Here is a 17,042-nt window from a genome sequence, read left to right as displayed (position 1 = left end):
GGCGACAACTAAATGTTTAATAAAAATTATTGCGGAAATTGAAACGATTCTACATGTTTACAGGGGTTAGAAAACATTTTGTAATTAGCCATAAGTTCTATTTACTTGTATTACTTGTTGATTTTATATGGAATTTCAGTCATTAATGTTTTTAAAAACTTAGAATAGGATATTATATAGGTTTTGTTAGATTTAAAATAAAAAACACGAGTTGTTACAAAAAATTGGTAAGTAATACCTGGTACAAATTTTTGTAATAAAACTTATATATAGGGTGTCCCACGCCATGACTGTCATAGCTTGGGAATATATGGTTGGGGTGATTTCAAGTTACAAATGTCAGATAAATATATATCGGGAACGCGATTCTAACTGAGCTTCAAGCATTTGAACTTTTAAAAACCATTTAAAATAAACCGCCTTATTTTTTATTTCATTATTTATTTATAATTTATTTTATTCAATTACTTGTTCAAAATGTCCACCCAGCTGCTGTATACATAGTCTGACTCTTCTTAGAATTGAAGTGGTAACTCTGCTAACAGTCTCATGGTCAGCAGGAATAGTTTTTGCAGCATCCATAACTCTAGCCACCTCTGCTTTCAATACTTTCTGCATAGATTAAACTTTTCCTCATAAAAGTAAATCTACGGTATTAAAGTCAGGTGACCTTTCTGCTAAGGAACTGCTGAGGTTTGTATAATTTTTATTGAGAAATTTTGTTACTTGTCGACCAAAGCGAAGAGGTACGCCATCGTGCTGAATCCACAGTCGTTGTCTTACATTCAGAGGAACATCATCCAGTAATGTTGGAAGATCATTTTCTATGAAACGTAAATAACGATTGGCCGTGAGATGTTCTTCAATTATAAACGGACAAATAAGGTCATCAAATATTCACCGAAAATCTATCTTGACAATGAGATTCCCGAGTGTCGTGGATTTTCAAGTGTCCACCAATGTGAATTACCGGTGTTATTGATACCGTTTCATCACTAAATAAGGTCTGACACATCCTTTGATTTCACAATATTCGGCAGGTTTTAAAGCTTGAACAGGTGAGATGTGGTGACTCTCATCCGGCCTATGTTTTTTCAGACACTAGTAGAAGGTTGAGCCTCAATCGCCTCTTCTTGATCATGTTCCTGTTAAACAGGCCGTTAAGGAAGTAGCTGTAGGAAATATACCTGTTTCTCTCAAACATCGATAAATATTGCTTGTAGCGAAACAAATTTATGACATATAGCGGTTACTGTGTTTCTAATTGCGGCTGCGAGTTAAATTATAATTTGATAGAGGGCGCCCTCACCATTAAACGATTATCGTATGGAGCTACAACCAGAGAGAACATGTGGCTTGTTATATAGCCGTATTGTATCAATACACTTTAGCGGACGTTTGCCTGGTCTTTGGTTAAGGTAGGTCGCCTATTTTTTGTGTGGCAAATGCCATTTATAGTTTTTATAACTTATTTTCTTTTGTTGAGGAATTATCTCAATCCGTTTCATTGTAAACCAAATAAAGTTTCCCAACGCTGATTGCGAGTTTTTGTTAGTTCGAAAAAGTAAACAAAGCAAAATTAATTTAAATGTTGTTCAATATAGTGGTTTCTTTTTATATGGTTTTTAAAATTTCAAATGCTTGAAGCTCAATTAGAATAGCGTTACAGCTTATATGTTCATTTGATATTGTTAACTTGAAAGCACTCCAGCAACACACTCCCAAGCTATGGCAGTCAGGTCGTGGGACACCCTGTATATTAAATGATACCGAATTAATTTCCGAAACCAAAAAAGTGCTAAAGCAAGATTTTCTATTTAAAACCTGTATAATATATTTTCGCCATAGATAGGCATAGGCATTAAATATCCACCACGAATCCATAATAAAAATTCCCAATGTTAGTTTTCAAATATATATCAGTATCAAATATATTCGTGATCTAAATCTGAGATATCGAGGTTTGATAACCCCACCACAACTCTCTACCGCATTGCTTAGAAGAAGCTTCTCCTACAGGTGTATAGCCAGTACCATGGACTTCCCCTAACACTAAAAAAACTAAACATACAAAGATTTAAAAGGCAACTAATCCAGTACCTGATGATCAGTACATTAAAATAATAATAACTGAGTTTTATATTTTCTTGTATCGCGCAATGGTTGAAGTTGTTTTTGTTATCGTAAGCCCCACCAAAATTACAAAATTTCACGATTAAACTTTTTAATTCACTTGTTGAAAAAATTCCTCTTCTGTGATATGCTTTTTTTAAGTTTGTAAGTTAGGTAAGATTTAGGGGCTGGGACTTGAACAATTTAATTACCACTCAACTCCTTTCTGCATTATGTTATAAATATTGTTTTTGTATATTTAATTTAGTAATGGAATGTAATTTTTATCATTTTTCCAAACACCACTTTTTTCGCAATCAAAATGGAAAAGTTCTTGTTCCTCAAGAACTAATATGTAATAACAAAAACTACTGAAAATTAAACGAACAATTAGAATTTTTGCAAATATTCCATTAAAAAAAAAAGGTAGTTACGGTCCTGGCACAACGCAAGACGTTGTATACATAAAAATACTATTAATAAAATATATACTTTAGTCGTAAATGGGACACCTCGTACAGTTTTACTAGCGTATCAAACGAAAAACTCCTAACTAAAGCAGAGTTAGGTGTCACCTAGATAGATAACGTCTGCTCGAATGTGACATCGATTCTTTTTAGTCACAGAGACCTCAAGCCTGAGAACCTCCTCTTGGACGAGAAGAACAACATCAAAATCGCAGATTTTGGTATGGCCTCGCTGCAACCGATGGGATCGATGCTTGAAACCAGCTGCGGCTCCCCCCACTACGCGTGTCCTGAAGTCATAAGGGTGAGTGACTCAAACACCCCCGTCCTTGCCGATAACCAAAATTTCATCAGGGCGAGAAATACGACGGTCGCAAAGCGGACGTATGGTCTTGCGGAGTGATCCTCTACGCCCTTTTGGTCGGCGCTCTGCCCTTTGACGACGACAATCTGCGCCAGCTTCTCGAAAAAGTCAAACGCGGGGTGTTTCACATCCCGCACTTCGTCCCGCCCGATTGCCAGAGCTTACTCCGCGGGATGATCGAAGTTAACCCCGAGAAAAGACTCACCGTGAGTGTTTGCCTTACAACTTTTGTCTCAACGGTTCGCCATATTATAGCTTTCCCTTTTGAATTCAGGGCTAAACACAAAGCGTAAAATATCCCATGCGTTCTCTGATCCTCCTCTTTTCTTCTTCTTTTGGCGTATGTTCTCTGCGTATGCGCTCGGTGGTCCGTGGTGACGGACGAATAGTATTTAAGAAGACGCACAAACTTTCACGTAAAATAATTATTATTCTGTAGTAACGGGAATAAATCGTCCGTGACTTAACGAGTGGCGCCCCTGACTGCGTTGCTGCTCCTGATTTGAAACACGATACGTACTTCTTCAACGGTTTCCGTCGCAACTGCCCGCCATTGTTGCTGTTAAGCTTTGTTCCTGTTAAATCGGTAGTTAGAATTTAGATTAGGCCTTATTAAATCGGAGATCAAATTGCCACTTAGCCGAGAATACTGAGGAAATTACATTATCGCTGCGGCTTTTAAGCTCCGATATTGTGTCATTAAGAAGAAATTTGCGGTGCATTTTGGTCGATTTTGGGTCTGAAACTATTTTGTTGATGAAAAAACTTATTGATCCACTTATAATAATTCTCTTATTGAAGTATTAAGGAGAGCAGGTATCAATATCCAGATGCACTAAAGCACCATTTCGATTTAATATTAAAGCATTTTGTACAACTAATTTCATAAAACCCTGATAATAAGGCTTGAAAAAAAAAAGATATATTACAAAAAATGCATATTATCCTTATATTATATAGGTATTAGAGGATTCAGTATTTCTGGGTTCTGAGTTTTATCATTAAAAAAAATCTAAACTAAACTGACTCAACTTTTATTTATTTTTTAAATAAAAAGATAAATTTTAACTTTTAAATAAACAACTAAAAAATAATTAGGTTTATATAAATGCAAGAATTTTCAAAAATTTAAAAGACCAAGGGACCAACATTTGAACATTATGGAGAATAAGAAACACTTGGAAGCAATTTAGTATTTTGTGCAATCTTCATCCGCATCAATCACAGCTTGAAGTGTTCATGATCATGGGTCATGAAAGGAGTAAAGAAGTTTTCTTCATGCGACTACATCCTTCCCATACATCCTAGCTCCCTAGACATAGCTCCTCGCTGGTTTGAGGCATAAAATTTGTATATCGATACAGCCGTTTCACCATTATCACCCCCCCCCCCCCCCCACAACCCCAACGACGTTTCCGATGAGGTTGATGTCAAGTCTGTTACTTGGTCATGGGAAAGTTTCAATTTTGTGGAGAGGGCAGTTGTCTTGGAAAATATAACCATAACGTACTGCAATATGTTAGCATAAATTTGACCAACAAATCTTCCCTCCACCTCCGATACACCGAAATAGCCTTAAGCTCTGTACCTGTAGAGAAATCGAGGGTTCCAACGGTGGTTATCTAGTGTGTCACTTTTTGGAAGACTAGAGACTATCTCAAAACTGCTGCGCTTGTGTTTGATAGTTAAGAGCGAAAATAAGCCGCGCTTGCTTCGGTTGCTTCTTTTCTTGCACTTGATGCGTTAATTCTTCGACAAACTGTGATCTTACTGCCCGACAATTCCCTAATAAACTTTTCTTCCAATTACACTTTTCGTGCCTCGATCAAGAACATTAATTGGGAGGTTCCGCGTGACCCGCCAGTAAAGTATGTTTTACTTACTCTATAAAGGAATAATGAGGGACGATAAGTCAGGTAAGACGGTAAGTGGTCAAAAGTCAAAAACGACAAAGAAAACTTTTAAACGATTGCCCTCCATGGCCTGGGTTTCGAGAAAATACACTGTATACTTAATTTTTCAGTGTAATTATACTCGCGATTGTATACCATCTTTGAACGAGCGGCGAAACTAAATCCAAATACCGAATTAGAAACTAGGTAACTAGGTGCTGCTTAAAGCGTTTTTCGAAGTTTCATTGTCTTTATTTTTGGTTAACAAAACGTTTGGAGTAGATGAATCACCATCCATTTAAGGCGACGAGGCCTATATACCATACAGCAACATTGATGCACTCTATTAAGCCAGATTATAGGTCTTTCCATGCAGCAGTCATATGATCCCAAACTAATTGCCAAGATGGAAGAAATCGGTCCTTTTAAGAGATATCCAACAGAGGTTTAAGGAAATAAAAAACCGACTTGGAAGGAAGACCACATACCAATATTCAAGAAGATTGATAGAGCTTGTGCCAAAATTAGGGAAGGACTTTAGAGGAATCATGAAAGGAAGCACCACAAATTTTAAAAACAACAGTCTGAAACAATAAATAACACCAAGGGATGATGTACAATAATAAATTTAAATTCAAGGAACCTTTCCAATATTGAGCAGCATATGTTGAGCAAAGAACTGAGCCATTGCCCCTCTAAAGACGTTAATGTTAGACATTATAGGCTCCATAGAGACGTTAAAACTTCAAGGATCGCAAAAAAACTACGATGAAAAGTTAGTGTTTTGGAAAAGAAGAAAAAGGACGACGAATATAACTCACGAGAAACAACCAGCCGTCAAAGACTTGCAAAAGAACGTGAACATCCATATTTTCCCAACGGACAAGGGCAACGCCGCAGTCATCATGGATGTGCAGAAATACGACCACAAAATCGACGATACACCTGCTTAGGCAAATAGACAAAGACTATACAAGGCCTACAAGTCCCTACAAGGCCTATTAAAGGAAGAATCTATAGCGCTGCATAAATAGAGACGCTATATTCCGAATAATTCAACTTAACTAACTCCTCATCGCACTAAAGCACCATATTCTTTATACGGCAATTGTTAAACCTAGGGTCTGGCTAGATTTCTTTCTCAGTCATCTTAATTCTTTGCGGCCGTCCATTAAATTTACCGTTGAGAAAGAGAAGAACGGAAATCTACACATCCCGCACAGTACTTAAATTTCGAATCTCACCATTATCAAACAACTAAACTAGGAATAATCCAAATATTCTTTAAAAGAGCAATTACAATATGCAGTGACGAAGCATCACTCAATGTAGAAGTGAGCAGTATTAAAAAGCATAGGCTCCATAATGGCTAGTTGGCTAGCTCAAAAAAGGAACAAAACATGATGAACATGAAAACGGAAAGCAACAGCAAAACGATGTGATGATGCCATCGAATAGCAAAACAATGCAAAGTTAAGACTGCATTCAAGTCCGGGACGAAAGCATATTTACAAGAACTAAACCAAGAGTGTACCGTGCGTTCAATTTATCTTAATAACATTTTAATTGGCTGTTTTTAGAGATATCAAGTTAAACAAAAAAAAACATGTTGGGTTAGTTGCCATGTTTTTTTCCAAATGACGTATAATCAAAACTCATATTTTTTTAATGGAACACATTGTATATTATATATGTGTTATGTATGGAATATTTTATTCTGACTACTAATTTCCCTGCCCTGACTGATAAATAAAAATATGTTTACGTTTGACATATGAGTAAAGAACGATAATGATATTGTTAAAATGGTTTTTTCTGAATTTAGCGTCTATGAAAGGAGTGATTTCCGTCAAGTATACTTTCTGAATAATAAAAGTGCAACCACAGCTATTGCTGAAAACGGTAACGTATTAACTGCTAAAACGGTATGCCGGAATCATAATGTTTTAAATGAAGGAAATAAGGCATATTAGAATTCTATGAAGCACATCCAGTTTCCTCTATTACTAGAGCATATGAAGACAGTTATTTCTCGGGATCAATCCACTCAGTTTTGAAAGAATATAAATATAATGCATTTAAATTTCGTAAAACGCAAAAACTAAGTTCAGAACAATGTCAAAGGAGGAAGCAGTTTTGTTTGGATTTTTTAAATAGACATAATGACATAATCATAATTTTTTGAAAAATATTTTATGGACTGATAAAAGTTTCTTTTACTAGGGGATTGTAATAGACAAAATACGCGATATTGGTCCTTAAATAATCTTAGACAAACAAACGAATAAAAACCCAGGGGTACTAACCTACTAATTAATGTATGGTGTGGTGTTATAGATGGGTATATTTCGGGTCCGAAATTCATAGATCAAAAGTTAACTGTAGATCATTATTTAGAGCATCAAATAGAATCATATACTGAAGATTTACCACAATGTTGTGTAAGTTAAAAATTTTCTTAACTTGGAATATCCTAGGGGTTAGATAAGAAACGGCGGAACTATGGATTGGCCAGCCAACAGCCCCGACTCAACTTTAATGGATTTTTTCTTTTGGGGAAACATAAAAAATCACGTACGCACAACTCCTTGTAATAATGTCGTGGAACTTCGGCAAATGATTTCAGAGGCAATCAGTCAGTTAAGAGAAAATCCGGAAACGTTGCTAAATGCAATGCAATTAGAGTGCGTGAGAAATATGCTCAGGAAAATGGTGGTCACATACACTAGTTACAGAATTTTTTACTTTAGAGTGTCATGTCATTTTTAGTGTTTTTGTTCTACTTTAACTTGTAAATAATTATCGTTGTTGCAGTCAAACACAGCACTTTTTCATATTATATAAAAATTTGGTATTTTTGCCGATTTGTCAAAAACGAGTGGACTAAAATGTGATACATCATTGTAATCGGAATAAGATATTCTATTAAACATCTATAATATACAGGGTATCCCATTTAAAAGAATATAGTGTAGGCTTATATGTCAGAAAATTGATAGTTTTTATACGTTACTTGGAAAAAAAACTTGGCTACTAACCCTACATTTTGTTTTTTTGTTTACCTTGATATCTCTAAAAACAAAAAAGTTACAGCGAATTAAAATGTTATCAAGATAAATTGAACGCACGGTACTTACCAAATACCCTGTGAATGTGGAGAGTCTTATATTTGAGAAACAAAAGACCCTTAAACGTTAGCGTTGAAGATAATAGCAAACACACAATGAGAGGTGAAATCCAAAGGTTGGGAATCGCGGAATATGTATGGACTAGACAAATGGCCCGAAGCTCGGGTTGTCCACAGGGAACTGCATTGGAAAAAGCACAAGTTTAATTGAATTCATTAACAACAATGGAATAATCTTTAGCAAATCAAGCGGAACAACCTCACGCTTGACCGCACCCGGCTCGGTCACGATTGGACGCTGTAGTCTGATATTGGCTAGTGATACATCTAGCCGAAAGGTTGTGTAAAGAAAAAATAGAGACAATGGAAGTTCCACAATCTCTTGGTATTTTTACTGTACTTGAGATCTTGAGGCATCACATCTGCAGAACTCATCAAACGATCATTCTACTGACTTAAATAAAGGCGTCAATTTCTTCTCACTTGCTAGTTGACCGACATCAACAAACACCCGTGGGTAACCGCGGGTGGCAAGGGCGAGCTCGAGCTGGAACTGCCGATGATGGAGGTCGTCCAGACGCACGTGTTGCCGTCCATTGATGCCGTAGATCCGGACGTCCTCCAGGCCATATGCAGTCTGGGTTGTTTCAAAGAGAAAGAGAAGTTGATCCAGCACCTTCTCAGTCCCAGGTAAGCTCTTCCGGAGACGCGCGGGGGGCAATTCAAAAGACGTTTCCGTAGTCACAACACGGAGAAGGTGATCTACTTTCTGCTGCTGGAACGGAAACGCAGGCGCCCGGCGTTCGAAGATGACACCGATTCGGTTTTGAGAATCAGGAGCAACGAGTCTTCCGATCCGCCGAGGAAGAGGATAGATACGTGCCGGGTCAATGGGCAGAGCACTTTTCAGTTCGGTCAGATTAGCGAAGGGTCTCCTTTAACTCCACGAAGGTCGCACTACAAGTAGGTTTCTGTCCCTTTATCACCAGGGTGTGTTTTCGAAAACTGTGTGGTTGCAGACGGCATCACGCGCGGAGGAGTCCTTCTACCGGCAGCACACACAGCAGCCTGAGCATACACTCCCCCACGCGATCTTCAGGCTCCTCTAGTCCCGTTATGTTTAATAGTACGATTACACCAGCCAACACGCACTGTAAGTATGGCTTAGCTTTGGATTAAATCTTCTTCGACACTTTTAGGTGCAGTTTTGTGGCGTTTCGTGAATAGTAAAACATCGTTTCAATCAAAAGCTGCTAACTGTAGCGATTGGAGGGAAAATTTTAACTAAACAACGGGTGTTATTGAAATAACGTCATGTAATTTAACGAACCCAAGAAATCACTAATGGTCAAAATACAATGGTGGCGGCCTGGTATTTTGGAGCAATAAAGGTTGCCATGGAGCCGGATTTAGAAGACTAATTATTTTGTTTCTAACACCACAAAGAGTCCCATATAAATTTTCTGCGAGGACGTTGCTAACCAACAAAATTTAAAGCCCAAAAAAGACTCAGTTCAATTATTAGTTTTCCTTTATTTTCCATTGGGTTAGCTGTTATTATTATTAGTGTTAAGAGAACCGGAAAAAAAAGAGAATTTTCCAAAAAAAGGATAGATACAAAAGCTCTATAGTAGTCGTTCAACAAGTCAGGGTTTCATTATTTAGTCATTCTGCAATCCTGTCTAATATCACCTGTTTAATGATTGTTGGTGATTTTTTTTACTACATCAACTACAAGAACTTGTAATTCATTCTAGATTGGACTGCATTCTCTATATCACAATGAAAGAAATTTTGGACAAAATAATATTTCAAACAAACTCCCACAGGCTACTGTAACGCCCTTTTACAAATCTTCTGGTTTCTGCTCTGCATAAATATAAACGGCGGACGTCGAAGTAAGCAAACGAACTACTGACAGTATAGGGACAGGAAGGGAAAATGTGTTTTATTCGTAAAAAAAATCTGTAAAGTTGACGGAAACCTAGCACATCGAAGACAAAACTTCTTAATCAGAATGAAAAAAGAGAAAAAAAAAGATATTTAAATTATTCATTTCAATAAGTATCTGTTTACAAATTAGACGTTTTTCCTTTATGAAAATTAGCGGAACTTCCTACCGTTCCTATGTTCCTATGTTGGTGTTAGAGGGTTGATGACGAGTCTTTGCCAGACCTAGCTCAAGTTAAAGTGGGAGTATTTCAAGGTGGTATTCTCGGCCTCCTTGTATACAGGATATTCAGTTTATACGCTAGCGATATCTATATTTATACCTCTTTCCCCCCCTTCCCAAAAAAAAATACTAACTTGGGCAATTTTCCAAAAATTTGTGACGTGCATCTTCTTCGCGTAAATTTATGACATGACGATATGTGATCATCTCTTCCTCCTTTCTTTCTTTTCTCCTCATTTTTAATTTCTGCGTCTCTTCTGTTGAGTCGTTAATTTTTTGGGTTTAGTTGGTTTCAACAAAACCTTCTCTTGAAAGAAAACTGGCGAATGGTAAAGACCAATATAGAGGTGTAAGAGACAGAAACAATATTTTTCACCCAGAAAACGAAGACGTGACTGTTGATCCAGCCTATCATTTTCTTAATTAAGAAGAGATTATAAAAATAGTTGCTTGTCCTTTGATATAAATGATTTTCGGGTGTTTTTTGTGAAATCAATTTGAATCTGAAGGTTGAGCGTGAGCGTGAGGTTAGAAGTTCTAATGGTAGGTAGGTATTTTCACGCTTAGTTACTAAAGATGTCCATTGTTTTTAATGAATACAGGTTCCTTAAACTTGCATTTTTTTTCAATGCGGTTGTCTTGTTTGGTCCCCATACGTGTTTTACGATTTGGCATTTGGATTATACTCCTCATTGTGTGTTTCCCATGTTCTTCAATTTTAACGCTTAGAGGTCTTTAGGTCGCAGAAGTACGAGCCTCTATATTCACACTCTTTCTTTTGAATCGATGTTTTTGCCTTCGTTTTTGGAAGTTTGTTATTTAATGCCGTCCCGGACATGAATATAATCTTAACTTTGTATTGCCTCGCTATTCGACTGAACTTCTCTGCTTAATTCTACACCCAGTAATGCATTGTCATTTGTTCGCGATTGATCTTTTACAGTGTTTGGATGATTCCTAGTTTGGTTGCTTCATTAAGGTTAGACTCCAGATTTAAATACTGTCCGCTATGTGCAAGTTTGCCTATATCCAGAGGTGCTGACAAAGAAACTATTTTTATTTGCTAGGACATTTGGAAACGATAAGCAGTCATTCTTCTCTATCTAGGAGTCTAACTTAGATAGGTTAGATTATAAAGGTATCGTCAACGTAACCAAGCCACACCCTACATTCATTTCATTTCATATATAATAATATGTACACTACCATCGGAGAGAGAGTGGAACCCATCGGTAGGCCTTCATCCGGTGCGTAAAAATTATCTTTGACTTTAAAGAAAGATTTATGCAGACAGCGCCTAAGGAGCTGTAGCAGTAGCGGAGTTCTGTCTGTAAGTGTTGTATCTTATTTCAATCTAGCTTCGACAATGTCTAACGAATCATTCAAATGCACGTTTTTGTATATACTACCCACGTCAAAGCTAACAAACTTGTCTTTTCCATTTTTTTAAATTTGTACTAGAGCTAAGTGGTTTTATCAGTTCAACTATTTCCGGTCCTTGCAGTTGCAATGCTTATGGAGCTTATAATGTCTCACAATGGTGTGTTTTGAGGGGCAAGGGCGAAGGTAAATCCTTTGTTTTTCAGTATTGGAAAGGTTGGTCGAAGATAGATTGTTTCATTTCTTTGTTGTTTGTTTTGAAGTTTTGTATAAGTATATATGTTTCGTAGCCTTAGATTAAAATTAGTCTGCACTTATTAACGGGTAGTGATACATCTTCCAATTAACAAATCTTTTGAATTCCTCCTGCGTCTGATGTTGCTACCTTGCTAACGTTTCGCCAATCTTTTTGTTGGCTTCTTCAGAGCTTAAATGAAACTGATTCTGTACCTGCTTATATATTATTTGAGGGGAGCGGACCTAAAGGAGGGGCATGAATATTGTCTCGGATGACTGATTCCCTTATTGGTGAACGGTAAATACCCTTTAGAATTGATTGATTGCTTATAGATTTCTACGATTTTTTTTTGGCAGAAGAATTGATTACATGCAAGAATTTCAGTTTTTTTTTATATTTGAGAACTTTTGTGGTCAGTCATGGTTTAACTGTAAGGAAGAACAGCAGTGGTAACTGTGGGGTTGCTTTCGGAGTCATTGTCTTTGGAAGGTTGTAGTCAATTGCATTTTGTGATGCAACGCTGAATATCTATAATGTGGAAACTATTAGAGTGAAAAGCAGATGTAAGGTGTTTTAATTATGGGTTCAATAACTCGGGCTGAGATAGGTTTACGGCTCTGTGAACAAAAGAGTTGATAACAAATGATTTTTAGGCCAGATGGCGATGTGACAATGCATTAAGGTATCGTGTTGCATTCTATATTTCTTCTACGCGCTTTAGTTTTTGGTTACATTTTTGCAAAACAACACGAATTCAGACTGACATGACCGTCAACATTCGTGCGATAATATTTCGGAAAACATTCGATTCTTCCCAAATCCGTGCGGTAATATCCCGGAAAAATCCGAAGTCGCTGGGATCTATCGGAAACGAAACTATCGTGGTGAAATGACAGAAAGAAGAAAGTACAGACGTGGGTGAAAAAACAGAATGGCCCAATATCTAGGAATGGGAGATTATAAGTTTCTAATTTAATTGTAGATGTATGTTATGGTGGTATGGTGGTATGATAAAGGTAGCGTTGCCGTAATTTTGGTGGGAGATGTCACGGTCATATAGACAGTAATTCCGAATTTGGTGGGAGTTGCTAACAAGTCACAAACATACTTTTTGTAGGTTGAACAATATTACAACTTCCAAAAGCTCACTTTTTTTATAACTTTCTGCCAGTGGCTTTGAAAAAAAAATGAATCGTCCAGTTGAATAACCCCTAAATTTACGCTGTCGCCCTTCGCGATCACATTTGGGGCAATTAATATTTTATCGCGACCCTATTCGTCCTACGCGCTATCCCATTAGCGGAACGGCAATTTATTAACCGCTATTTTTAGCAGCCATGTCGTCCCCGATCAGTCAGAGAATCCCGTCCCACCACGTGGCGGCAGCGGCCGCCCTGCGTAACTCGACCCACGTATCGTCCAATACCCACGTGACCGTGACCCCGCCTCCGTCTACTCCCACCCATCACCGGGCGAATAGCAGCGGCGGCTCGTCGAATAGCCCGTCTCTGACGTCACCGGACAACGACACAGCCGGTCTGGTCGTCAGCCCAGCGATTTTAACCCCGATGACGCCTCCCGGTTCGCCGCATCTGACCGCGACGAGCCACCACTGGCGGTCGAGGTTGACGACCATCAAGAATAGCTTTTTAGGATCGCCGCGTTTCCACCGCAGGAAACTCCAAACGTCCACCGAAGAGGTGCACCTCACTCCGGAGTCGTCGCCGGAACTCACGAAGAAGTCGTGGTTCGGTAGTCTGATGACGACGGAGAAGGACGAAACGTTCACGATTTTGGTCAAGGGCAAGCCGCTAGCGACGGTTAAGGCTGATTTGATCCACGCGTTTCTATCGGTATGATAGCGATGAGGAATTTCGGAGGTGCGATATCAAGTGTTGGTTTCAGATAGCGGAGTTGAGCCATTCGGTGTCTAGTCCGATGTCGTTTAGGGTGGAGTACAAGCGGGGCACCACGGGACCGGCCATGTTCCAACGCCACGTGCGGTTTCAAGTGGACATCTCTATTATTACCAAGCAAGTGGAGAACTCCAAGGAGCACCTCTACGCCATTACTTTTACTCTATTATCAGGTCAGTAATAGTCTTGGTATGCATACCGCATTAAAGAGAAAAAAATGATAATTTTGGCTAGTGAGGAGAAACCTTTAATTTAATAAAAGCATCACATAATAATTGACTTTGAGAACGTAGATAGTTACCAGGGTCAAGGAGCTTGGAAAAAAATACCCCGTTCTTTTAGATGCTGATTTTTAGTTATTTTCACTTTTTTTATTTGATTTTAGCCAGGTTGTCTTTCAATGCACATTTTACTGCTCCTTACGTGACTAGAGGTTTAAAAGGGAATATCAACAACTTCTTATCCATTCAGATTGGACCAACAATTTCTTTGAAAACCATTAATAAAAGTAACTAACCAAAACTAATTACTTCACATATTCTAGAGCTTATAAAATTTTGGAAAAGTTGTTTGAATTTTGTCCGATATTGTATGATATGAAAAATTAAATGCTTGGGTTCATTTTGAAGGAGTGCCCAAGACATCACCGATATTTCAGCATTAAGAATCTCACATTTGACCGTAGTACGGTTCCATCTGGAGTATGCCCCTTGCGCGTGATCTCCCTTTTATGCGGAACTGCTGGCTAAGCTAAATTCATTACAGTGAGCCTCAAGCGAAGAAAATCTGATAATATCAACCTAAATTCCATAAGTTCATCATAAAATCTTCATTCAAATTCCACCTAGGAGTACACATCTATTACTCACTGCGGGTAAAATATTTTTATTTTCAGATCAGAATTTCCAGTGATCACTACTAAATTCACTTTTTGTTCCTCTTAACATCCTCCTGCGTTAGGTTCTCCAGTTAACATTGCCAGTTATTATTTTTTATGTTTGTTTTAGTTGTCTATTTGTTGAATATTCCTATTATTATTTTTAGACTTATTATTGATCTAAATTTTATTTTGTTTAGTTGTTCAATTTGATTTAGTTGATATCCAACCCAGCATTATTCTTAATTTACTGTAAATTGTAAGTTTATATCTCTGTCTCTGTCTCCGACTATCAAGAATGTCCATTCTCTTATTCTATCCATTCTTCCTTGGATTATGGTAGCTGGTAAAGAATAAATGGTAAGCAAATTTCGTTGGTGGTGAAAGCGTCTCAGAACTTCATCCTTATCTCGAATGAATCCAGTTTTTCGATGTTTTGGAGTCCAAATTTCCACCTGACCAAACAACACTCTATGAACCTCAATGCGAAGTCTAATGGTTCTATTTGGGAACTTTTAAGAGTATTTGATGCATACTTTTTTTATTTTCTACTCCGATCTTAATTTCTTAGTATGGATCTTATTGGTAATTTATTGTAATTATATGTTTACGAGAACAGCATTAGTGATTAGATTTTTAATTATGATTACGAATTTAATTGTTACGATGTTTATTTTGAGTCTCCTTCTAAGCCAGTTTGATTAACTCTCTCTAATAATTCTTTTTCACCTGTCTTCAAGAGTTGTGCAAAACACCAACTGTGAGGATAAAACGCATTCTTGTCTGACTCTCCTCTTTATATTGTGATTTTGTCAGTCCCTACATCCTCAATACTCAATAGTCAAGTTCGTTCGTTTATATGTAAAACTAAAAATTTCCACAGGCAACATTCGAAGATTTCGAAGGGTATGCGAACATATTCAAGCGCAGGTTTGCACCAGGAGGCCGCCGCCCAGTCCCAGGGCCCAGAGGAAATTCACGACGGAGCTCAGCGAGAGCAGCAGCTGCGGTTCCGACTCCAGCGAACTCTATTTGAACGCACGCCAGGTAAATGCTTTGGTGTAGAAAAATAAAAAAAAATGTGTAAAAAAGACGGAGAACACATGAAATGACAATTAGAAGGCGGAACAACTAAGTTCCCGTTTCTGAGATGCTTTATTAAGTAATAAGTTTCCCACAACACGTCGGAATTGTTCGCCAATCATCCCATTGACTTCTTCGGAGCTTAACTGAAACTGGATCGCACTCTGTTTTAGACATGTTTATGTAAGTCATACAGTAACCGCAGATTCGAGACATCCAATTATACCACTCCAGCCAAGAATGCTTTAACAAAATGTGGCTCGTTAAAAAGGTGTTGAATTTCAATTTATTATTCATTTTATAGTTTTGTCAGTTTCGTAGGGGATTATGTCAAATTCTGGAAGAAGGGGGGTTTAGACTGTGAGAAATCTGAATTTGCACACGATTCGATTGGAAATTGAATAAGGCTTTGACTCAAAAAAACCCGAACAAATAAGACTCGCCTTTTGCAGACAGCGGATGTCAATAGACGTTTTGTTTATTGATTCAGGATTTGACAATTAAAAAAAGGATACCTTGTTTCGTACGAATACTCCTTAAATTTACAATAATAGTTCAATATATCGAGTAACAAGTAACAGGAACGATTTCATTATCTTATTAACTATTAACCTGAATACATTTCCATATTCCCGTATTTAAATGCTGTCTTATTTTAAACAAGTTAGCGTCTATTTTGCAAAGGGAATCAACTTTTTTATGAATCTTCTCTAGCCGTTTCTCAGGCGATGTCCTTTCTTCCTTATAAACTAAGCCCTTCAAGTAACCTCAAAAGTAGAAATTCATGGGAATGAGTTCGGGGCTATGAGCTGGAGAAGGATATTTGCTACCACACTCTATCCATCTATGTAGGAACCTTTTATCCAGGAAATCTCGAACCAATCAAATATAGGTAGGTGTACCATCCTGTATATACCATATGTTTTGCCTAATTACAAATGCACCATTAAGTCGAAAATGAAAATGTCTTTCTCTCAAATGAAGGTTCTCTTCTCTGGAAAAAGTGGCTTGCTTCGTAAACAATATCTTGCTGAGAAAAGCAGAATGAATTTTACTCTATACACCCTAATATTACAACTACCATTGAATTATAAACTATTACAATCTTTTGTTAACAGAAAATCAGAACTAACATTCGGTCATTAATTTTACAGAAAAACTACGCATATAGACTATACTTTATTACATTATCGGTTATCAACTATCTTTTTTACAGAGCTAAAAGACCTGCCATTCCCTCAAATAATTTCCAAATTCGAGATACCAGTTACAAAATACACTTAACCACAACCTCCCAAACAAAAATCAGTCCGGAAGCTGTGTGCTTCCTTACATTCATAACATTACTGTCGATGTCAAAATCAGATTTACCACTTGTCCAAAAATCTCTCAACACCTGCGAGCCACCAAAGA

The 17,042-nt window shown here is 37.6% G+C and overlaps 1 protein-coding gene across 3 annotated transcripts in view; it reads left to right on the top strand.

The window, feature by feature from the left end:
- LOC132706183 (serine/threonine-protein kinase BRSK2) overlaps nucleotides 1-17,042 on the top strand; it is an 82,223-nt gene that overhangs the window by 50,584 nt on the left and 14,597 nt on the right. For 2 of the 3 annotated variants that reach the window (XM_060677357.1, XM_060677359.1), the window contains 8 exons: nucleotides 2,733-2,883; nucleotides 2,934-3,149; nucleotides 8,453-8,652; nucleotides 8,704-8,925; nucleotides 8,982-9,115; nucleotides 13,086-13,606; nucleotides 13,659-13,842; nucleotides 15,430-15,593. In XM_060677357.1, the coding sequence (XP_060533340.1) occupies nucleotides 2,733-2,883; nucleotides 2,934-3,149; nucleotides 8,453-8,652; nucleotides 8,704-8,925; nucleotides 8,982-9,115; nucleotides 13,086-13,606; nucleotides 13,659-13,842; nucleotides 15,430-15,593 (1,792 nt within the window). The remainder of the gene's footprint in view (nucleotides 1-2,732; nucleotides 2,884-2,933; nucleotides 3,150-8,452; nucleotides 8,653-8,703; nucleotides 8,926-8,981; nucleotides 9,116-13,085; nucleotides 13,607-13,658; nucleotides 13,843-15,429; nucleotides 15,594-17,042) is intronic. The other variant, XM_060677358.1, reaches the window with a different exon arrangement.

Source organism: Cylas formicarius, unplaced genomic scaffold, assembly GCF_029955315.1.
Source record: "Cylas formicarius isolate icCylForm1 unplaced genomic scaffold, icCylForm1.1 PGA_scaffold_8__14_contigs__length_24414737, whole genome shotgun sequence".
Lineage (NCBI taxonomy): Eukaryota > Metazoa > Arthropoda > Insecta > Coleoptera > Brentidae > Cylas > Cylas formicarius.
This window is presented reverse-complemented; position numbering and strand designations above follow the sequence as displayed.